General features: G+C 37.8%; 1 protein-coding gene across 1 annotated transcript; it reads right to left on the minus strand.

Annotated features, from left to right (window-relative positions):
• Window positions 1-305: 305 nt before the first annotated feature.
• Window positions 306-19382, minus strand: ttc12 (tetratricopeptide repeat domain 12). Its single transcript, XM_063494232.1, is given in 21 exon segments — window positions 306-457; window positions 3609-3837; window positions 4060-4159; window positions 4579-4680; window positions 7698-7766; window positions 7996-8088; window positions 8260-8394; window positions 8479-8542; window positions 9388-9483; window positions 9986-10154; window positions 10569-10657; window positions 11487-11556; window positions 14421-14609; window positions 16127-16187; window positions 16534-16605; window positions 16937-16996; window positions 17230-17351; window positions 17632-17709; window positions 18605-18626; window positions 18889-19046; window positions 19331-19382. Coding segments are annotated over 21 exon segments (2100 nt in total). The 3' UTR covers window positions 306-387.
• Between the last annotated feature and the right edge of the window lie 5042 nt (window positions 19383-24424).

Raw genomic sequence — 24424 nt, forward strand, 5'->3', positions numbered from 1 at the left:
GATAAACAAGGTATAACTGGGTGCACTTATGTGGCGATTCATACATGAAATACCTCCATGAAAAATAAGCACAGAATGTTGTTGCTGTACAATGTATGACCTTGTTTAAATACAAGGAGAAAGGAGGAGACTCAAATCCAAATGAAATACAGCAAATATTTAATGAATCTCTAGTCAGACTTGGTTTTCTGTAATAGCAAATCAATATAATCTTAAATGAAATTTAATAAATAGGAAGACTAATAAACATCCAGGACTGGCACGTCTTCATTTTTATTTACTTTCACTTTTACCCAAAGGTAAGCACGCATCAACGCCTAAAACAGAATACAGGAGAAAACAAGACTGGGGTCAAGGAAGGATATTATAAAATGTGTGGTCAGGTGTTCATGAGATGAGCTTTACACAGGAGTGCAGAATCTCAAGGCCGTGTAGTTCTCGAAGTTTGCTCATGTGTCTGGAAATGAAGAAAAAGTTTTGGTGGTTTGTTTTGCAAAAGAAAGTAGCGATAATATATTCAGTTGGTTGGCATTTAATTATAACTACACTCGTGTGAGCTCAGGAACTGAAGACTAACACATCCTCAACACAGTCACACGCAAGTGCTTCAGCCTGGAGGAATATTTTAGTCTTTCTAGGAATAAAGAGACACGTTGTCGCTGCCGGCTCCTATTATAAAGTGTACTATTCCAGTTGTACTTGCATAATCGCAGAGGTTCTATAGTGGATGATGGCCCACAGCAGCACATCACTGCTTAGCTAAGAACGTGATCACTTTTTATTTATATCCTCGTGGATTTATGAGTAGATGGATGTTCATACTCAAATTTCACTCTTCAGTGAGAGTCAGAGAAACAATATTTAACTTTATTAAGACGCAAGCTATAAAATTCCAGGATCTGGTGAAGTTTAAAACAGTGCAAATAATATATAAGGCAAGGAAAGGGATGCTCCCAATCGAAATAAGTAAATGGTTCTTAGAAAGAGAAGGGAGGTATAATTTTAGAGGGAAGTGGAATTTAAAATTACAAAGAGTAAGAACAACATTGAAAAGGATGTCTATTTCAATAGCGGGAGTTAAATTTTGGAATGAGTTAAAAGAAGAAATAAAGGTCAGTAGTGATATAAACCAGTTTAAAATAAAACTCAAAAAAGAAATTTTAAATAAGTATAAGAATGAAGAAAATGCAATTAACTCAAGACAGCAGTCAAACTGATGTTTATTTTCTTCTACTAATTAGCAAATCTAAATATAGTTTTAGTTGAACATGAGAGAAAAAAATTTTTTTTTGAGTGATGTTATGTTCTAAGTTGAAGGCACTGTATACGTTTTTGTTGTTCAAATTTAGATGATGAGGATGTAAACCTGAGGGGGTAGGGCTAAATAAGTATATACTTCTGCCTACTCCTTTTCAAACAACTGCATGGAATGATTTTATGAAATGTTGGTGAATGTATATGTTTGAAATAAAAATGAACTGAACTGAACTGAACTTAACATGTTCTAGATCCTTAGAAGGGCTTTCTTCTCATTTATTTTACAGGCTGTTAAAAAACATTAATTTTCCCAAATATTTATAAAATCCTCAAATAATGCTACTCCATAGACTAGCTCTTTTTTTAAAGAGAAAAAAAGAGCTCATTAAACAATTAAATTAAATTAAATTAAATTAAATTAAATTAAATTAAACAATTAATTTAATTTAATTAAATAATTGATAGCTAAATTTTATTATTTCTTTGCAAAAGCAGCGCTTTAAGCTTCTGGTTTAAAGGTCATTCAAAGATTTAAAAAAATCCAAAGTAGAAAATATTTTTCAGTGTTATCACAGGCTTCCAAAAAGTTATAAAGTTAAGTCATTTTAGTTATTTTTAAACTGAAGTTTTAAATAGCCATGTTATATTTTTACTGAAATTTCCAGTGAAAACACTACGTAGGCTACTTTTTTGCTCACGTTTAACTTTTGCTGTGTCGCTGGATATAATGCTGTGACACTACTATTACACTATAATGTTGCTGTTGCTGGGTTCTTGTTTCAATAGATTCGCACTTCAAATTAGGCTGTGCCTCATCATTACAGCAGCAGGAAAAGAAGGATTTATTTACTTACACTAAAATAAATGCTACTGCCAGCATCAGTAATGGAGCCATTATTGTTTTCTGTATCATCAAAAATATACTTTTCATGAATTTCTTGAAATATTGTGATATAATATTTAGGCTATATCTCTTACCTCTACTATCAATGCTCAGTGTTGGGAAGGTTACTTTTAAAATGTATTCCACTACAGATTACAGAATACATGCCCCAAAATGTATTTTGTAACGTATTCCGTTACGTTACGTTACGTTACGTTACGTTACGTGACGTTACGTTACTCAAATCAAATCACTTTTATTCTCACATCACATGTGCAGGTACACTGGTACAGTACATGTGAGTGAAATTCTTGTGTGCGAGCTTCACAAGCAACAGGGGTGTGCAAAGTACAATAACATAAGAACAAGCAAATATAAGAATGGCTAAATCTGAGAATTATATGAATAAATATATGTACAATATAAGAGTGTATGCATATTACTGAATGTGTATACTAAATATGTATGTCTACGTGTGTGTATATATGTGTGTGTGTGTGTGTGTGTGTGTGTGTGTGTGTATACATATTTTACAAATTAAATAGAGTAAAAATAAAATAAATATATAAAATATACAGAGGTTGGTAGTTGGATACTCAATGAGAGCAACATATTCTGAATACTTTGGATTACTTAATATATTATCATGTTTTTTACAACTACATGAATGTACTATTGCTGTGTGATTTATTACTATTACTGAAGGTTACTCGCCATACCAATACCAACTAGATTTTTAAATCTTAATATAAAATGAGCAACAGTAGGGTGGACGTTAGGTAAGGCTGCACTTTTTGCAGTGATCTCATATAGAAAACTATTCTGCGCGTATATAAAACAGGTCCGCGACTCCGAACCGTAGTAAAGGGACATCTGGCTAATACGGTGGGTTCCGTGTCGGGCTCGTAGCCGAAAACTAGCTTTACTTTGTTGTCTGAGAGACAGAGAGAGGCGTTGAAAGGCTGCTCCAACGGAACTTATTGTTTTGGAGGAAAACACGAACACAGTGTACAGTTGAGTCTTAATCCGGTCTTTAAGTCTGACGTCATTAGCCATGCCTGGGCCCAAACTCCGCTGTCACACGATCAGTGCGGCATCACTGAGAGTTAAAAACTGTCTAAATCCTTTCATCTGTAATAAAATGATCAGGGTTACTGCTCTACCAGGTGTAACAATTAAGTTTAATATCCAGGCATCCATTAAACCGAATTTATGAAATTTAACGGGGTTAAAAGTTAGGTAATTTATAAACTATATTACTAATAAACTTTGATATACGTGACTAGAGTGACTATCAATGAGAGTGAATATGGCTGGTTGACATAAGACCTGCTAGTAAATATATTAAAATGCCACCTAGGAAGCGTGCAATGTCCGGAAGCAACATGGCGTCAGCTTCAAAGCAATACGTGGTGAGCGACTTGGTTCTAGTGTTTACGTGGCTTTATCGAGTAGGGTGAGAGGGTACCTGGGTTCACATCGACACAACTTCCCAAGAGCTATTGCTGCATTTTGCTGCACAGCTGTCCTCTTAGCATCCCCTGCAGCGTGCCGCAGCAGCAACAGCACAATATCAGTGCCCAGCAGGTCACTGGCAACTCCCTCCAAATCAAGGCAGTGGGCCAAGCACAGGGCTGCATTTCCTGAGACCATCTCATCACAGCTGGAGCTCAGCAAACGACGTAAAATAGACAATTCTGTGTGAAATAGTAAATGAAAGGCAATTAGGATGTATATTAAATATATTTAAAAACACCTAAAGATTTTTTTTTAAATCAGTGGCTGTAGTATTTACTGTCCTCATATGTGAATCAACACACACATGCACACACTTTATTTGAATATTAGGTCAGCACTCAAATTTTATTCATGGACTAATGAAGGAGCTTGTTAAATCCAACACGTCAATCATTCCTCACTTTTATCAGAGTTCACCAGCTTCTCCCGTGCCAAGTGACTGGCAGCAGTGCACACTGTCAAAGTCTTAATGGCATACTTAGTGGCAGTCTGCCCGGTTCCCTGGGTAGGCAAGCACAAAAATAACAATGACATTAAAACCAGCAGAATGAATGTGGATAAACATTAAATTTATAGTGACAGTCAGAGGTCACGTGAAATATGAAGAAAAACTGTCTTTTAGTGGAATTACGGCAAATATGCATATATAGAGAAAATTTGGGTCTCTGGCTTTGTTGCATTTTGTTTTGCTTTGATGATACATGATACATGTATGAACATGAATGCACAAGACAAATAACCAAGCTCACAAATAAGCCAACGTATTCAGCTTAGGCCAAGTAGTTACATGTGCTACTATGAAATGAATATGTGTTATACAATGACATCTTTCAACAAGAAGAAGCAGATAACTATGGTGACATTTGGGCAACAGATTAGTATTCACTTGGAAGATCAGAATGATTGTGCACAGTTACCACCTTCAGGAGCCTGCACATGGTTTCGACCATTTCCCTTTGGATAACATGCTGAACGGCTTGTGAGGACTGGGGGAGGACAGTGCTTAGCACACCTGTGGCTCTCTGGAGAACAATGAAGAATGCTGGCATTAGAAAATGAAATAATACAAGACTGAAAAAAGTAGAGGCTTGAAAAACAAAGCAGAGAATTTGGATAGCAGATTATCAAAAAACTGCTATGGGGCAAGGAAAACTAGCAGAAAAAAACATTTGAAGAAAAAGGGTGTTTTCAGAAATAGGTGGAGAAAATAATAAAAAATAAGGCTATTACAAACTGGAAACTCATTGCAGGTTAAAATGTCTAAATTGCACTGTATTATCCAGGATTTTGAAAGCACAGTTTAATATTTTGAAGATACAAACTACACAATATGTGGGTGTGCAGTAGACAAAATAGAACAAAAGTGATGAAAAAAATTGTTCCTTCTTTTCTCTTTGTTTGCCGACACAAAGGAGGTTATTCTTAACAACAAATTAGGACCAGACTGGGTTTCAGGCTGCTGTCAGCTTGGTCTAAAGCCACTACTGGCAATAATGTGAATAATGCATCTTTAAAAACTTTGAAGGGTGTTTTGAAGAAGTTTTTACTTAATATTTTACCATAAAGACAACTTTCTCATGCTTTAAAGCAAATGTTAACTGTCGTTTCCAACGTATAATTGGAACATACATGCTCATTACAGATCCTCTCAGCAAAGCTAATCATAAGTAAATATACAAAATAGCAACACAATAATAGTAATAATAACTAGGGATGGGTACCGGTATCATGCACTTTGGATTCTAGCCAATCATTTTACCTTTGCAAGCGTAGTAGGCAGGCTCAGGTACGTACGTTCTTTTAGAGCAGAGCTACAGATTAAAAATGCCCAAGACGAAGCAGTCAAAAGTCTGGCTGTACTTCACAGCAAAAGATGCAAACTCAGCAGCCTGCAACAAGTGCTTTAAGGTGATACTGTGCAAAGGAGGTAACTCCTCGAATCTGATGAAACACCTGGCGACATATAGCATTTTGTTAAAAGCCAAGAAATGCACCGTATTTGATAGCTTGCTGCGAGACCTCACACCGAGCACATCTACTGCGGGTGGGTTGCCTGTTATCGGACCCGGAGTTAGCAACATCCCCCAAGAACCCGAAGAGTAGAGTCCTCTCCCCTAGCCCTGCCAGTGTAGCAGAAATGATGACGGATGATGATGGCAGCAGCAGCTGTTCTTCTCTGCGTGAGTAGCTTAATGTTGTTCGTGTGTAATTTACATTGAGTAGGCTAACCACGTTATTAAATTAACGCATGTAAGGTGAACTAGCAAACACCGTTGGAGTTACATGCGGCTGTCTTCTTGTTTGATGGCAGGTACTCCCTTCACCCTGGCCAAAAAGGCTAAAATGACCAATGACAAAGTGTGTGTTCTCCATTCTTTAAGCACCGGTTCGAGTACCGTTTAAGCACCGGCACCGTTTCAAAAGTACCGGTTTGGTACTGGTATCGGATAAAACCTAAACGATACCCATCCCTAATAATAACACTGGATTAAATATGCATGCAATTAGTGTGTTTGGGGTTTATTTATTAATTTATTTTTTCCTGTTAGCCCAACCCACTTTATAGCTTGAAATAGCAATAATCATTATACATTAATGAAATTAGCAACTTGAAGTGATGACGGGCAAAATAAGTGTTGCAAAGTGGGTATCAAGTGAAACTAATGTCAGTTTTAAGGAGACTACCAATAAAAGTGGAAGATAATTTTGATTATGTTGTTGCACTTGGAAGACATTCTGGGAATAGAAACATATGAGCTGTACTGTCTATATACAGGCTAGGCAAACAGACCCTTATATAAAGTCCACTACTGACATACTTTAAACTGCAAACTGACTGAATGTGTATGTGACTTTATGTGGACATATATGTGTAAGTGATACAATAGTCTGAGTTTTCTTACCAATAAAGAAACTGCATACACCAATCAGGTATAACATTATAACCACCTGCCTAATATTGTGTTAGTCCCCCTTTTGCTGGCAAAACACCCATGGCCCATTGAGGCATGGACCCCCTGAAGGTGTGCTGTGGTATCTGGGACCATGTTAGCAACAGATCCTGTAAGTTGCGAGGTGTGGCCTCGATGGATTGTACTTGCTGGTCCAGCACATCCCACAGATTTGCTGGTAAGGGAACACCTTACCTCAGTTCTGCTTTGGGGCAAGGTGTGTTATCCTGCTGAAAGAAATCACAGCCATCAGGGAGTACCATTTCCATGAAAGGGTGCACATGGTCTGCAACAATTCTTAGATAGGTGGTGCATGATAACATAACATCCGCATGGATGGCTGGACCCAAGGTCTCCCAGCAGAATATTGTCCAAAGTATCACAGTGCTTGCTTTTTTCCCATAGTGCATCCTGGTGATGGGTGTTCCCAAGGTAAGTGCACCCAGCCATCCACCGCGTGATGTAAAAGAAAAAACATGACGCATCAAACCAGGTCACCTTCTTCCACTGCTCCGAGATCCCGTTCTGATGCTCACAAGCCCAATGTCAGAGCTTTGGCGATGGGCAGGAGTCAGCATGGGCACCCTGACTGGTCTGCTGCAACAAAATGCGATGCACTGTGTATTCTGACACCTTTCTATCAGAACCAGCATTAACCTGTTCAGTAACAGTAGCTTGTCTGTTGAGTTGAACCACATGCTCCCCACATGCATTATTGAGCCTTGGCCATGCTTGACTCTGTCGCCTGTTCACCAGTGATCCTTAGTTTTGATCGATACTGACCACTGCAGACTGGTAATACGCCACAAGAGAGAGAGTTTTGGAGATGCTGTGATTTGGTTGTCAAGCCACAACCTGACTTTTGTCAAACTCACTCAAATCCTTACGCTTACCCATTTTTCCAGCTTCTAACACATCAACCTTGACGACAATAGCTGATATATCCCACAAACTAAAAGGAGCCATGATGAAGAAATAATGAGTGCTGTACACTTCACACATCCGTGGTCATAATGTTATGCCTGATCAGTCTATATTCTTTGTTAAGGTTCAAGTCTTCAGAGTGCTGGAACATAAGCTTTACTCACAGTTATGATTCCCTCGTCATTATGCCTCAGGAGATCCACACAGGAGTCGCAGAGTGAAATAGAAAGCTCCTTCAAACAGCCACAGATGGAAAAGTGGATAATCCAATTTTCACATTCAATTCACCTTTAAATAGGTGTCACAACAAATAATTGCTCTTTCTGCTTCCTTGCCCATTGACTTTTATTCATTTTTTTAATATAGTCTAATCTATCAATTTTACTACTATTAATGAATTTTGTAGTAAGAATGTTGTTCCTCAAGTTGTCAGGAGAAAAGTCAGAGAACTTGAGAACTTACCTGGACAACAGGGGAGGTGACGGTTGAAAGATTCACAATCAAGCCAAGTAAAGAGTAGAGGATCTCTCTGTATTCAGATGCAATGCATGTCCTCTGTGTGGAGAGAGAATAAAACCCTCCACTAAATAATAAGCAGACATCTTTTCTGTCTCATTGTGACAACACTATAGAAGACATTTAATTTCTTTGGCATATGACGTCAACACAATGAATAGCAATTTGCACTTTTCTAAAGAAAGAGACAAGTGTGTAACCATTACTAACAACAGCAACCAGAAAGGCTTTCCAACAATCAGGATCATGAGCAAGCTTGTGACGAAGGACGTCATCTCTAGCCAGACAGCCGAGACCTGATATCAGTGACGGAAGTATATGTTGATTGGACGTGTTGACATTTTTCTGAAAAATACAGGAAACACTTGAGTACTTTTTCCACATGCACACAAACTGCATATAAAATGAACCAGTATTTGCATATATTACCAGTATTGTTGTAACTGGCAGAATGACTGAGTCTGTCAAAACATCTCTCAACTGAATACAAAACCTGCAAGAGAAAAAAAAAATAAAAAAAATAAAAAAATATATATATATATTAAAAAACATGTCTGCTGCAAATGCAAAACAGGATTTGTCTGAGTATAAATATGGAAAATGACAGAAGGTCAGTACTGTCACACTAAAGTAGCAAATTGACAATATCCTGTGTACTGTTTTTACAATGAGAATAAAGTGAAAGGTGAGAGAATGATGTCAGGTTAAGTTTTCCACAGCCATGCATGACAGAAGAAAGCAAATCAAGAACTTCAAGAAAAGAAAACTGTGTATAACCTCAAAGGAGGGGACCTCTTTCCAAGCTGAACAAGAGTCCAGTGACTCATCTTCGAACCCTAGAGTCTCACCAATTGTAAATACTCCCGAAATGCACAAAATGTCCAAGTCATACAAGAGATACAGGACAATTCAATTTAGTGGTCAAACAGCACTGACTGTCATGTCTCTGAAGACTGTCACTCATCCACATCAAAGGCAGTAAAAGTCAGATGGATTTGCTGCGAGCTTTGTATCTGCACTGCACAGTCATTTTCCCTTTGATTCAATACTAAAGGTTTAGAATGCTGTATGATATCTATACTGTTTATATGTATACTATACTAAAATAGCATCTTTAAGTTTAAGTCGATCAGAAGCAGAGCAGCCTTGGCTTTAATGAGTGTAATTAAGGCTTGGATAACACATGTTTATTTCTCTCTAGACCTCTGCTGATACAGGTAGATCTGTGCTAGGCAAACAGGAGTGTCCCGTAGGTCTTGTTTCTGTTTTATTAGTTTGTAAAGACTGCATGAAGTGATCATGACTTGAGTATTTTGTTGGGTTAGAAATGATTCATACCGGCTTTCTGTTGCAAAGTTCTGCAGAATGTTGACCGCTGTGTTCTCCTGCTGCTTCTTTGGCTTTGAGACGCACACCATGAGGTTCCTCACTAACCTTTACATTCAGATAAGAGCAAAGGCAGATAAACAAAGAGAGAGGGAGAAGATATTACTGAATGAAATTAATATTTTGTTCCCATATAATGATGGCATTTAGCCTGGGACCAACAACTGGGATAATAATGCCAAAAATACATTGACAATAAAAATCATTCTTTTTACATTTTCTGAAAATCTGCTCAGCCGCAGGTATACGGGTAGCAAAACAAATTATTTGGGCTGCTCAGAGTTAACAGAGCAATGACAGAGCAAAAGTTCTTGAAATATCATTAAAATGATGTCGCCCCTGGAGTGACAATAACAAACATATTGCCCGGGGCTAGACTAAAGTCCCTCCACTGCAGGGAGGAGGTAAAAGAGCATTACTGTTTCTGTCTATATAATATATAATTCCCTGTCCCTGCAAAGCGATTGACTATGGTGGACAATAACTGAATCTTCACTCCAACTGAGTCATCGCTAGTGGAATCTCCCGACAACATAAAGTAATATCTTACATGTTCAAATCAAGGCTCTCAATGGCCAAATGTCTGCCACGTGGTATCTCTGAGTACACTGACAGCAGTGCCAGACATTCTTTCGCCACTTCATCATGCTCCGATGAAGCCAAATGAACAATGGACTGTGTGGCGACCGGACATGTCATCAACAGCTTCTGGTTTTCATCTGAAAGCAGTGGAAAAACAAAGAAGAATAAAGAGACAGATACACTAGACACAGTGGTCCCATTGTCAGTTCCCAGTAAACAACAACCTAGTTTTAATGAATTTAGCATTGTATTATTAATCCTATGTTGATAATGAAGGTATTTATATTACAGATACACAGTGTGCAAAAATGATCAAGGTTTGCACAAAATGCTAGACATTCCATGTGTCACCCGTCTGTAGTTTGGGTGATTAAGCACAAAAAACATATTCAACAAAATACTGACAAGATGTGCATAAAGACCACAATACCAATTTAGAGGTCAACAGTATTGTTTTCTTATTTTACTCTCTACTTCCTTCTAAATCGGTGATAGTAAACTGATACATGGACAAAGACAGACACTGATGTATACCTCAGTTGTCGACATACCATTTCCACAACAAACTCTCCTCCATATTTTAAAAACAGACACACACAGCTCACGACTCTCTGGATCATTTGTTTTCTCCAACAGGCAACTGCAGAGAAATTATACAAGCAATGTGAGTATGTCAGTAAACATAAAACCCAAAGACAACATAGCTGATAATTTTATATGAAACAACCCTACTGCAGAACAGTGTTTATTTTTTTAAAAAGGCACTCACAAAAAAATATTCATTCATTTTTTAGGTTCAGCTATATATGTAAAAGTGAAGAGCTTGAAAGACACCTTGAAATAAAAATACTATATTTAGTATAAAATGTAACTTTGAAGCACTCTAGACCTTTTTTCCTGCTTATCTTTAACTCTCAGAAATGACCAAGAGCACCCAAACTCAGAGTGCCCCTTCAATTTGTGATTAGGACAGGCCACAATGGCACTGGCTTTCCCTGCTTCGTGGCTCACATAGGTGTTAGGTGATTTATCTGGCTCACACCAGCAGCCTTACTGAGTATTTCCATCAAGCTCAGACTGCAGTTTCTTTGCACCCTCTGCTTCCTGGACACTGTGTTCCAGCTTGAAAAGGGATATTGCTAACAATGGACTACATTGAAAGTATGTGACAAGTTAATAATAACCTTACTGATCTGACACGAGGGAGTCATAATTTGTATCTAGTACAAAAACACACCCTCTTTCTGGGACAGAACAGGGGCCATTGCTTATTTCAGCACTCATCTCAATCTCTAGTGTGATCATCTTTTCTTCTCTGGGCTATCATAGAAACAGCTGAGGAGGGAGAGGGGGCGGTGAATGATCTCTCGAGTTTATGCCATCATTGTCTCTGTATGCCCCCGTCTCTAAGTCCATCTGTCAAAGCTCCACTGAGGGCTCACTGCTACCTCTCCCTCTGGTCTCCTTACCTTCTCACCGTGACATTGCTGGTGATGATACTAAAGCCATTGTTCAGCCTGAAAAGGGTCTGCCCTGTACCTGTTTGAAGAGAACAATATATGGTGTAAGAAGACGGAAAGCAGTGGAACATCATCAGGCAGCTTAGAGACTTTACAGACGCACCTTTTTCACTGGTTGATTTACAGTCAAGGGCAGGAATGAAAAATACATAAAACATGTTAAGAGACTAAGGCAAAGTAAGAAACAGTTTATTATCTAATACCAAAGAAGACGAAGTAATGCAGAGCGGTGAAGGAGTACTTCTAGGGGAGAAAGCTTGTAATGTCAGCCCTGCTGAGATCCTTTCAGTCGTAAGTTATGTAAGTTTTGCCCTTTTCTGTTGAATGGCACTGTAAGACAGGCATTATATCATTTGACATGACACTTTTATTCTTCTAAATGAAGAAAAAAGAGAAATTGAATAAGAGATGTTTGCCATTTGGCAGACAATACCCAGGGCAACATAACATCCTATGTTACAAACAGTCATACAAGTAAAAAAAAAAAAGAAGAAGAAGAAGAAGTAGAGAGAGTTACCATTTCATTTTGATGTGCTTTATTTTCTTATGGTTTGCTGAGTGGTGAACTTTAAACATTATTAGTTTCATCAGCCTTGCCCCTGCAGTCAAAATACCTGAAAGTTTACAATGCAGGTAGCAGAACACTCGATGCACTTCATTACCACGTCTTTTGTAGTTGAATGTTTAAAGTATAAGTAGACATAAAAACAAACTTCTGAGGGAGCCACTGACCTTGGCGAGTTATACTGTTACAGTGCTGCTATTGAATAAAAAAACTGCCATTTTTGCCTTGTGGCAATAACTAAAAAGAGTTACATTAGTAGCATGGACTTTCAAAGTTATTTGGCAGGTCAAAAACATTCACAAAAATATCACCAGCTCAAATAGGAAGGGTGAATCACCCAGTGAAGTTCAATTGCTCCCTGTCTACAGTGGCCCCTTTTCAGACTGCAGAGGACTTGGTAAACATATCAGCTATTTTTCAGCCTGAGTGTATCATTGTCAAACAGGAGCATGGGGTGAAATAGTGGTTGGCCGCCCAATTCCCTACTTCACCCAAGAAGAAATCAGGCCCATAAGAGTGTGTCCCTGCCTATCTAAAACCTTGAGAAACAAGCTCTGTGCTACCACCAAGCAAAAGGAATTAGATATTTTTCTTTTCAACAGCTCACTTCTTGCACTAAAATGTATATAAACATGTCATTTTGAGGCCCATGTCCATGGAGAGTGCCCGGGACCAGGCTATCACAAATCTAGTGTGTCAATGGACAAGTTCCAACATTCAGTAGTGACCTACAGGACAGAGTGAAATAATGCAGCTGAGCTTAGCAAATGGACAAGTTCTATCATGGATGCTTTGTTAAATATTGCACAAAAGCTGCTTCACCAGGCACAGTAAAACAAAAAGAAAAAGAACCCTTCTGTCTGTACTAGACACTAAAGAAAAATTCAGAGTGGCAATTCCAGGATTTTTATATAAGGAAATGCAAAGAACCAGTGAAGAAGAAATCAAAAAATTTCACAGAAGTGGCACTGCACAAAAGCCTGAAAATTATTTATTGAATAACAGTTTCACATGTAAAGGTGGATATATCATTTCACTGTTGGAGGGACAATAAACAGGAACATTTTTCAGGAGCAATCGCTGAAGATAAGTTTCTAACAAAAGTACTGTTGCTTTATATGTAGAGTTATAAGAAAAAGAAAGTTTTCACAGGACTCTGCAGACTGTGCAGTCCTGTGAAAAAACAATAATTCAATAGCTTGCATGTTGCTTTCGTTGATTGAGATGAGGTTTTCTCGTGGTAACCCTTCCAAGCAAACCACACTTTTTCAGTCTTTTTCTAATTTTACTGTCATGAAATTTAACATGCTAGCTGAGGCTCTCGGATGTAGCTATCAAGCTGCTTGCAAGTCACAGGACTGCACAGAGGTCCTGAAAACTTTCTTTTTCGTGACTATATATAGAGGATTTCAGCACTGTTATGATTATTAATTCTCTTCTATTTTAACTGAGCCAGCATCCTGACAAAATAAATAAACACAGATAACACAAACACAGCAGCAACCGAGGTAGATGTAGTTTTTCAAAAAAAGCAAACCTCTGATGTCTGTACCGTCGATATCTAAAAGTACAGAATGTTACGAGGCCTGTCGAAAAAAATACTTAACTTTTAAACATACTGTAATGGTGTTTTTAACGAAGCAATTCATTGTTTATTTATAGATTCAAGAACAAAATTGCATCACTCTACAAGCAGGATGAAAAAGGAATATACAGTACTTAAAATTAATGAATTGTTTTTTTAAATTAACCAATATCTTGATTAGACATGTCTCTGGTAGAAAACACAAAAAATAGCTGGAAATTCAATAATTTAAGAAAATATTTGATATAAAATAAAAGTGAAAATACATTTGGATACATGCCCTGTGCCAATATGGAATCTGGATTGATATTAATGCACTGATCATTATTAAATAAACTAAAGAACACTGTCTGGCACGTCTTTCATTTTAAATTAACGTCTGCGAAGCTGATGATACTTAATGGACATCAGCCACCATTTACACACTTGCTCCACTGTCACTGGTACCAAAGACTAATGGTGCAGGACTTCATGGATGGTAGGCATTTAACCTACCATGAAGAAATCCTGCAAAACTTAAAAATGCATTTTTGTAATTAGCACAAGCTTTTAGAGCATATTATTGTAATCTCTTTTTCTGCTTCAAGTCTTCTTATCCAATCTAGCCTGAAATCCGTTTCGGGGTTTTTTTGTTGTTGTTTTTATTTTTGTCATAAAACCAACAAATAGGTGCACCGGAGAAGCAGTCTACCAAGAAAAAACTGAAAACAGTGATTAAAGGAGAAACACTCACAGTCAGTAAGCGCTTGTGACAGAATCTCCAATCCTCCGCAGTAGTAGAGGGCAATCTGACCGGATTTTGACAGCTTCTCCAACAGCTCCACCACTGTTGTGGCCTTCCTCTTCCCCTTGTCAAACTCTTCCCTTGCCTTTATCTCCTGAGTCTCTTTCTCCTTTCCCAAATCAACCTGGGTCAGGTATTCTGCAAAGGAGAACAAAAGAGAATGGAGAAGCAAGAAGAGAAAGTGAGTTATTCCATAGCAGTAAGTGCAGCTGCCCCTATCTGAGAAGAGTCTCCTGTGGTGCATCTGTCAACCTGGCATGACTACCACACCTACCACCTGCTATTAATATTCACTCAAATAGAAAGAGGTCACTTGCCAATGTATAAGAAATGCATTGGTACATCAAATATGACCTAATAGCCCAAATTAAAAAAAAACAAAATCAGTGTAAAACACTAAACTTGATGCATCATATGCATTAAAGTAACAAAGTGCAGGAAGGTTAGGTTCTGTCTGGGAATAAAACAAAATAGAGCACAGTGCTAGTTCAGATAAACCAGGTCAGTCAAGCTAGCAGACCACATAATCCCAGGTCACATCAGCTTAGGTCTCAGCTGGTACCATTATATGAATCTGATCAGCAAATCTGGTACAGGGCCCACTACTTAAGTTGCTTTAGTTAGCCTAAAGTCAATTTGCCTCAGGAAGTCACACTGCAACCCACCTCCACTCAAGCTCCTCCTTTTCAAACTATTTCTGATCTAACCACTGTCTAATCTTTTGTCACTGACAGGATAAGACATGAGGATGTCTCACTGCTGCTCTTCCTGCCTCAGTCATTGTGCACGTACCATATGTGTTAGGGGCAGGGAGTTCCAATAACGTGTGTAAAAGTAGGGGCCCAAGAAAGGACTCATACTGACTCATACAGTTAAAATCACAAGTTTTTAAACCCTTTCTACTCTTTTACATACAACTCTACTTTTTTGGCCTGGTAAGCATTTTGCCTTCTTACCATCAGACTGAGAACAAAGAGTCCTGTATGCTAAAAATACTGTTTAACCCTTTAATTACCTGATTAATATTTCATGTGGATGGATATTTCATCACTTAAATGTATATTTTTATTTATCAAGGACGGCACAGTGGGGCCGTTTTAAGCACTGTCACCTCACAGCAGGAAAGTCCTGAATTCAAATCCACAATCCAGCTGATGCCTTTCTGTGTAGAGTTAGCATGTTTTCTCCCTGCCTGTGTGAATTCTCTCCAGGTACTCTGGCTTCCTCCCACAGACCAAAGGCATGCATGTTACAGTAGGTTAACTGGTGATTCTAAATTGGCCATAGGTGTGAATGTGAGTGTGAATGGTTGTCTGTTTCTATGCGTTAGCCCTGTGATAGACCGAGATAGACTCCCAGCTGTCACAGGGTGCTACCCTGATAAGTGGAAGAAAATGAACAGATGCATTCTTCCTCTAACTGTCATGTTTTTGAGGAGTATGATGGCTTTATATTGTTAGGAAAACATATGACTCTTTTCACAGAATAATTAAGCGAAGTATAAAAAAAACAAACCACTGTGGATGTTTTTCAAAGAAAAACATAAATGTGTGCTGTACCCATCTTAAAACAGTTCTGGATGATACATGACCAAAGATGGCGATTTTCATTAATGGACCTTTTCCTAGCGTAGTCCATGGGAAATAGTTCTTTACCTTTCACTATTTTTTCCTTCCCAGGTTGAATTTCTTCTATCTTTTCAAAACAGCCTCTTGCCTAAAAACGGAAAAATGTTCTGCATCATTTTCTATATAATGTGTTTCAATCATGTACTAAAGACTCCAGAAGATTCTAGACTCTCAGCAGAACTGGTATACAGTTTGCAAAAAGCTACAGTGCACTTTAATGTGATTCGTAAAATAAATCTTGCTTTACTGGTTATCTGTGTTAGACATAATCCTATTTTGGAATAAATAAATTGAAATAATTATGAAATCAGATTTACAGATGATTACTGTGAGTCCACATTATCTTAATCAGAAACATATTTATAATTTCTTGAGAATTCTTATTATCTTTCTACTTCAGGCGTACAACTGTAATGAGAGGTATTCTTACTCACCTCGTTATATTTCTTCAATCCTAGATATGCTTTACCCATGTGTAGATAAGCCTTTATGCACCTCTCATTACACTGGCAGAAAGGAAATAATCATGGGATTACTTAATAAAGCTCTTCATCTACATAATGGTCGTTTAATGACTCCAGCACACTAGCACAGTAAGAAATAAATATTCAACCTGAACTTCAGACACACTGCACTGGAGAAAATTGCATGAACAGTTTACAGAGCACATCTGCCCCCCAAAACTTGTGTCTTTTACATTCTGGAGAAGCATAAAGAAAAACATCTACTCAAATGCATTTTTCTCCAGTTTTTAAACATCCCAGTTTCTTTAGAGAATATTTCTAAACTGCTGGTGAGCTCACTAGACTTCAGTATAACACATGCGGCAGACCTTACCTTCAGGGCCCATTCACAGTCACTGATGGCCTCATTGTACTTTCCCAGTTTAATATAGGCCTACACAGATGTAAACATTAGACAGGACATTTTGAAAGGGAAGATAATGATTTTACAATTTCACTGCAGATGGTAACAAAGATTATAAAATTAAAATCTCTAAAGTTCTGTTTCACAGATGCCTAATGCACTCTGTGTCCACATAAACACACAAAAGCATCTCTGCTCTGTTTCCCCTGAGAAAAAAGGGCAGTCTGTGTTTTCATTGTAAAGCATAGATTGAAGGTATTTACTTGAGCTCTGTTTGTGTACAGTGGCTGCATATCCTTGATTTCAGCCAAACCATCGCTGTAATACTTTACAGCAGTTTCATAGTCTTCTTGAGCATAAGCTTCATTCCCTTTGTCCTTGAACGCTGCAGGGATGGATACAAGCAGTTACATTTAAAAAGAACACACTGTCAGCTCAGCAGTGCAATGACTATAGAGAAATGCTCATCTACAACAGGTGAACCCTCTGAAGTCTGATTCATCACAGGTGATAACCCTAATCCTGTATTTTGGAGAAATGCAAACTGCAGACACACAAACAATAAAAATACATATATTTTGATTGCTTGGAGCTCGGATTAGGTTTCAAATTGTTACTGATGATGACTCAGACCTCTGAGGGTTTGGTAGCTAAGTCTCACAAACCGATAGCCTTTTTCACATTTGCAGCTTTCCGAACTCTCCTTTCTTCTGCATCCATCTCCATAATCTTCATGAAATTCTCTGATCAAAACAGAAATTAAAAAAATAATCTTAAGCATGAGTACTACAAAGGAGGAAATAGTCAAAAAATGTCATTTTTAACGAGCACAGAATGAAGAGAGTTTGCACACCATTTAAATAAACAAAATCAAACCAACGCTGTCTGAGAAGCTCTGTTATTTTTAAACTACAGTCGTTTTAGAAAGCCATTATTAGTAACTACACAGATCCAGACAGTGTGCAGAGTGTGTGTTTATAATGCAAAGAGGGTTCACACAAAGCTAGATATTACTCTATAAATACGAGCCAGAGAAATTTAAAATCTGTTTTGCTTTCTCAGCCCCGAGCACAAGATTATTTTTCTTACTCATCATGAATTCAGTGTATGGTGTGTTAATTTCAATATTAGAAGATTCACACACAGAGGTGTGAGTTTTTTACACATTTGCAGCTTAACTGTTAATGAGTTTTACCCCCGGGAGACTTGAAAAGAAGTGCCGGCTGAAAAGCTGTTTTAAATGGAATATCACATTCAGGGTGCTGGGTTCAGTGGGATGTCATCACAGCGCTTCTCAGTATATAAAAATACTGTACACTAGCCTAAAGATTACTGCCATTTGCATATGTTTAAGCAATAAGACTGATGATATAATGCAAGACCTTGGTGAGCTAAACAGTTAACAAGGCTCCTTGACTAAAGGGTCTCTAGACAAATCAACTCAAAGCACATCACTGATTTCAAGTCATTCATATCCTCTAATGCATGGTAGTTCATGGGAGGAATAAATCATTTATGTTCTTTATTAATTTATCTTTGAAAAATGGATACTAGTTCTTGCTTCTTTGGTTGAAATATTTCATTATTGGGCACAGTATCAGTGTGCTTTCAATCACTGCAACTGACAACCACAGAGACATTTATTTTCATTGTGGCTCACCTGGAGTTTCAGTCTGTGAAGTCTGTAAAAGAGGAAAAAATGGTTTAAAAAACAATAACAGTAGCAAAGAGGTCAAATCCTACTCACTGCTTAATGTACACCGTGTTCTTTTTCTTAAAGAACAAGAGAGAACAAGGTGGATAAGCTGTTTTTAGTGTCTGTAGTGTTCCTGCCTGAGGGTCAGAGAGTGGATGAGAGACAGAGAAAGATACAAGGAGTTGCAGACTAAGACACATGCTGTTGACTGCGTGCATGTCTTTACTATGGAAGGAGGGAGTGGCGGTGGGTTTGTGTTGATTGTAGTCTTGTTGATTTTGGTTCTGCAAGGCTCTGCCAAGGAAGCGATATAGCAATCAGCTTTTTCCATTGCTTTTTGTTGGACTTCAGCATCAGAAGACCTTAGGTCCTCCACAAGCTGACCTGAAAAGAATTCAAAGAAATAGAGAGATCTTTTCCAAGAGGCTTTACTTTGGCATTTGAAATAGGGCTAAAAGTAAAGAAATAGCTCAACAATCTACACCTTCAAACCAACAAAGTTCCCAGTAGCACAGAAGTATACACTACATTTGCGTTTTGAGCTCAATATTTATTGAACACAATAGTTTTCTAGCGTTTACAGCTAATTAACTTAGCAAAATGGGTACAAGAGAATAACTTTGTGTTAGCTAATATCGTTAGCAAACTATACTTCTACCATTACTCACTTATTTCATCAACATTCTTCAGAAAACTTTCGATGTCTTCAAGTTTCTCCATTGCGTGTTTGTCCGTTTTAGACAGCTTTTGCTGGATTCTAAGACACGTGGCTCCGTTTTATCTCAACTAAACGCTGAATGTACTTCTCAGGTTTCAGCGTTGAGTTACCATAGCAACGTGATACCTTCAGGCTCGCCGTAAACTACATAAGTAAGCTATGCCATAAGAATGCCAAGAAGAAGCCGGAACAAACAGCGAAAGTAAATAACTAGGGCTTTTTAACTGCACTACTTTTAGCTAACTACTCTAGGTTATAAATGCAGGACAAAATTTAAAGGGAAAAAAAGGGTAATTCTTAACTAAATCAAAACTGAATCAAAATAGCACTGAGACGTGTCTGATTCATTGTGAATGTAAGTTAGTGGTTATGAATACGGTATTTAACATATTTTTTTTATCACTGAAATAAGTGCATTGCGTTACATAATTATGTTTATGTTTTTTTAATCGCCGATTAGAGGAAGTGAAGGCAGCTCTCACTACCATAGAAATTAGTAGTCTTTTTAGTTAATTATTATTATTATTCCAATGAAAAGAAAAATAAAATATTTATTCTTATTATACCAGCAGCTGTTGTAGTACTACTATTGATGAGTTCATGCCATAACTCCTTTAAGGAGTAAATATTATGCTGTAAATTGCCCCTCATACATTAAATATTACGACAGAGGGCTGTGAATTCTGCAGAGACCTTGTATATTATCTCAGTAGGAAACTCGTCCATTTTTTCTCTACAGTGGAGCTAAACTGCCTCCTTGTGGTTGAAAACACATCTATCGGTCTAGCTGTCCATTTATAGTGCTGTGGGTCTTTTATTATTGCATTGTATGTACTGCATTCTTTTCATCTTTAATTAACTACAGAATATTCAAAATAGTCTTAATAAGAGACTAAATCCGTTCTTAAGTTTCATCCTTCAACCAGTGAAAATAGTCAGGAATAACACAATCTAAAAAAAAAAAAAAAAAAGACATTTTAATATTAGACAAAGTTTAACCCAAATAATACGAAAGAACAGTTTTTAAATGAGGATTTTAAACAAGTCACAGTGAGAGCCAGAACCAGAACAGCATCTAAAAACTGCATTCCTGAATTTCCTCACTTGAGTTGAGAGTTCACAATTAAATAATAAGAAATAAATTGAATAAAATAGCATGTATGGGATAGTTCCAATAAGAAAACCACTGCTGACCGGAAAGAGTCAAAGGCTCATCTCACATTTGACACAAAAACATCTTGATGAGGTTTGGACATGTTTTCCCCCATAAGAAATGAAATTATCATTTAAAAAACTGCATTTTGTATTTACTAGGGTTATCTTTGTCTAATATTAACATTTGTTTGGTGATCTGAAACATGCACGAGAGACAAAAATGCAAAACAATAAGAAATCAGGAAGGTAAGCTTTGTACCAAGCTGCTTGTGCAAAATAGGAATTCTTACTGTCTATTACAAGAAGACTCCATGAAGTATGCTACTACAGGAAAGCTCACTGCCTCCCTCCTCACAGGCTGTCTGTGTTCACAGCTTGACATTTAATACAGATCCAAATCATCACACACAGTGAGGCTCATTGTCCGCATCTGCACAAAGAAAACGAGGATAGAGTTGCAATTATATCACTTACGGTCTCGAATTGAATTAGATTTTTTTGTATAATGTTCTGTGTAATATCCTACACAAGTCTTAAACTAGGAAGCTGAAAATACTTCCAGAAAAGAGGCTTCAAAGGTTAAGAGCACAGCGAGACACAGAAACAAATCGCATAAAATTAATTTGATCAAACAAAAGCAATTTTAAGAAATTATAGTTGTTTTCAGACTAAAGTTGTCGTGTCTAATCTGGTGTCCAGCTACTGCTTATGAATTTCCGTGTCAGAATATTTACTATAGTTTGTGAACTTCCGTGGTAGAGTGCATGCAATGGAGCAGGACAGAATGCATATTGTGTGAGTTCTTGCAAAATCTTACAGACAGGGGCTTGTGTATGGCCGGATCTAGCTCCTGCAGTTCCGTGCCTCAGTGGACAACAGATACTGACAGCACAGAGCAGTCATTCATTAACTACGCTCCACTTTATCTATCTTTGTGCACTAACTCTCCTCAAGACTCCACGGCTTCTTCTTCTTGATCTGTAAAGATCAGTGTGAATGTTTCTACTTTTTAAAACATTTAACACTAGTAAATTTATTGTAATTCATGCCATTTTTCTCACAAAACTGAACACTGTGTGCTTTCTGCTACTTCTATTACATGCATATATATTGTTAGTGCTTCAAAATGAAGCGTTTAATCCATCTATTTGATCTTGTTTGTTTATAAATATTCAGGCACATCTTCCACTTATCCTGTAGTTTTTAATTGATGCAGAATAGCAGAGGCCATCCTGTATCCCAAATTTGATCTGAGGTTAGGGAACATTTTTGAAGCACTTAGACCAATACTTACAGCGAATATGCAAATTACATGGCAAGAAAGACAGAAAGACACTGAATCATCAGTTCCACTCCAAAGAAGGATTGCTATAGCAGTATTGCATTCATGGATTGATCCTAAACCAGACCACCGGTGGGCCACAAGCTAGTGTACTCTGAGTGCAAGCAAAATAGAGAACGTTGGGTCAGGAAGGGCATCCAGCATAAAATCTTGGCCAGATCAAACGTGTGACTCATAAAGAATGAGATTTCCATACTAGGCTTGGGGGGCTCAGGTTAACAACAACCAGTTCTAATGCTGTTGGCCAACAGTTAACGTGCAAATGTGATGGATAAGAAATCTGATTCCTTACTGAGGTATTTAATTCTGTTTCTTATAACATAACAAAATTTCATAACAGAATTTCATTGTTTTTTGACTGTGTTGCTGTAGGGAATATGCAGTGAGAATGTAAAGAGCAGAAATGGGTGTTGCCTGGGTTCATTGTGCTTTGGTCCACTGGTTGTGTCTTACATGAGTTAATAAAATACATTTACTTCATGTTATGGTTCATACAGTTAATATATTCCTCAGTTAGAAAAGAAAAGAAGGATAATTTAGTTTGGGAATGGTGTCCTAAGGCCGAGTTTATCTATGTAGAGAAAATGTGGATTTGGTTTTGTGAGCTAAAGGCGAGAGTAGCATGTCAATCTCTTCTGTTTCCCCTGTTTAAGGGCAGAACAAACGGTGGCTACAACTACTGCTGGCCAAAACAAAGAAAGAGGAAAGAAAGAAGGCACACTGAAAATGAGCAGGAGAGAAGAAAATGCCAGAGTGTGGATATGACAGTCATGGGTCTGATAAAGGGGGATATATAGACAGTCAGTGTGACAGAAGAGGAGACTAGGAAAAGGGTGAAATCACTTTGTTGACCCTAAAAGGAACAACGGAAAGAAGAAGAAGAAGACATAAGGCGTGACTGAAAGGTTTTGTGACGATGCCTATGAAAATAAAAACAAAATTGATTTGACCATCTGCTCATGTCCATCTAAAGTTTTGTTGTTGACCCCAAATTTTAACATGGACCCCTAGTGACCTAAGCTTGGCTTCCCTGTCTGATAAATAATGACCACCACTAGAGAGCATGACCAGAATTATGCTTGTTTTATCAGTATGCACAGATTTGTAAACTTTGAATCTGTCAAAGTGTGCCACTGGCCACTGTACTCTCCAAAGCCTCATGCTTTTAACCAAAATCACTTTAAAGTTGACACAGTGGAGGAAATCCAGAGTGCATCAGTGACAGGCGCAAAGAAAGGAGCTTGAAGGGGACCAAATTTAAATCAGGCACAGTTTTGTCTTTTTATAGCTAAACTTCATAATTGTCATGGTCCTGGGTCGGTGACCAAGTGTTTTTGTGTTATTAACCCTCTCCAGGCAGGCGTTGCAGATTTGCAACAGTTAAAACACTAACAACCTGATTACCCCACATACATGTTTTATGAGTTTTTTTTACTCAGAAGTAACACTACAGGAATTTCTTTGTGCATTAGCAACAAAAACCTAATTTGGGCCTGAGAGGGTTAAAAGGCTTTGATTTCATTATTTTTCAATTCTAGTCTCTGGATTTCTGTGCTCCTCCTGTGCTCCATGTTCCTTGTTCCCTGTGTCTCCTCAGTCAGTGTCTTTGTGGATGTCACTTGTGTTTCCTGTTTTACTCGTGTCATGTGTTCAGTGTTTTGAGTTTTGTTTTCCCCCTGTCTCATAATATCTGATAAGTCCCAGCTGTGTTTCCACCTGTTGCTCCCAGTTCCCTCCTAGTGTTCGTGTTTTTTCCCCAGTGTTTCAGCTCTCAGTTTCTTGTTTTGTGTGTTTTTTTGTGAGTTTATTTTCCGAACATCTGCACAGTGCAATAAAGCTTCTCTAAGTTCACCCTTCTGTGTCCGTGAGTCCTGCGTTTGGGTCCTGATCCTGCCCACCACAGCACCAAACCGTGATAGTAATTGTATCTTGTAATCATGCTCAGCACAGTTACAATGATTTGGTACAAATTTAACTTTTGAATGTGCCATCTCATAATAAAGCTACTGCAAAGCAGGAGGCAGGTTTAACTATCTACCAAAACTTATTTTTCCTTAATCCTGTTAATTATACAATGATTTAAGTCTCAGAAGTAAAAAAAAGAAAGAAAGAAAGAAAGAAAGAAAGAAAGAAAGAAAGAAAGAAAGAAAAAGAAAAAGAAAAAGAAAAAATAATTAATTTATGTTGCAATGTTCTTATTAGATAGAAAACCAAAAGTAAAACAGTTTAACCAATGACAAATTGTTTTGGGTGTTATAAATCAATGTGAGCTACAGAATAAAACTGTTGTAATTAATTAATTACATTTAAACAAGCAGATTTTGCTTCCAGACTCAACCAGGGATGAGGCTCTTTACAGTGGGAAGTTTCTTGGCTTCATTTGAATCTTTCTTGGTTTTCAGTCCTTTAGAAGTGCATGGAGGGGTTTTTTCCCCTTCCCTGGTTCCACACATACATGCAGCTGTTAGCTATTACATTCCAAAACCACACCCCTAAAGTATAAAAGGTTTTGGGTCACAACACCCACCAGCCACTGGATCCAGACAC

Source organism: Pelmatolapia mariae, linkage group LG14, assembly GCF_036321145.2.
Source record: "Pelmatolapia mariae isolate MD_Pm_ZW linkage group LG14, Pm_UMD_F_2, whole genome shotgun sequence".
Taxonomy (NCBI): Eukaryota; Metazoa; Chordata; class Actinopteri; order Cichliformes; family Cichlidae; genus Pelmatolapia; species Pelmatolapia mariae.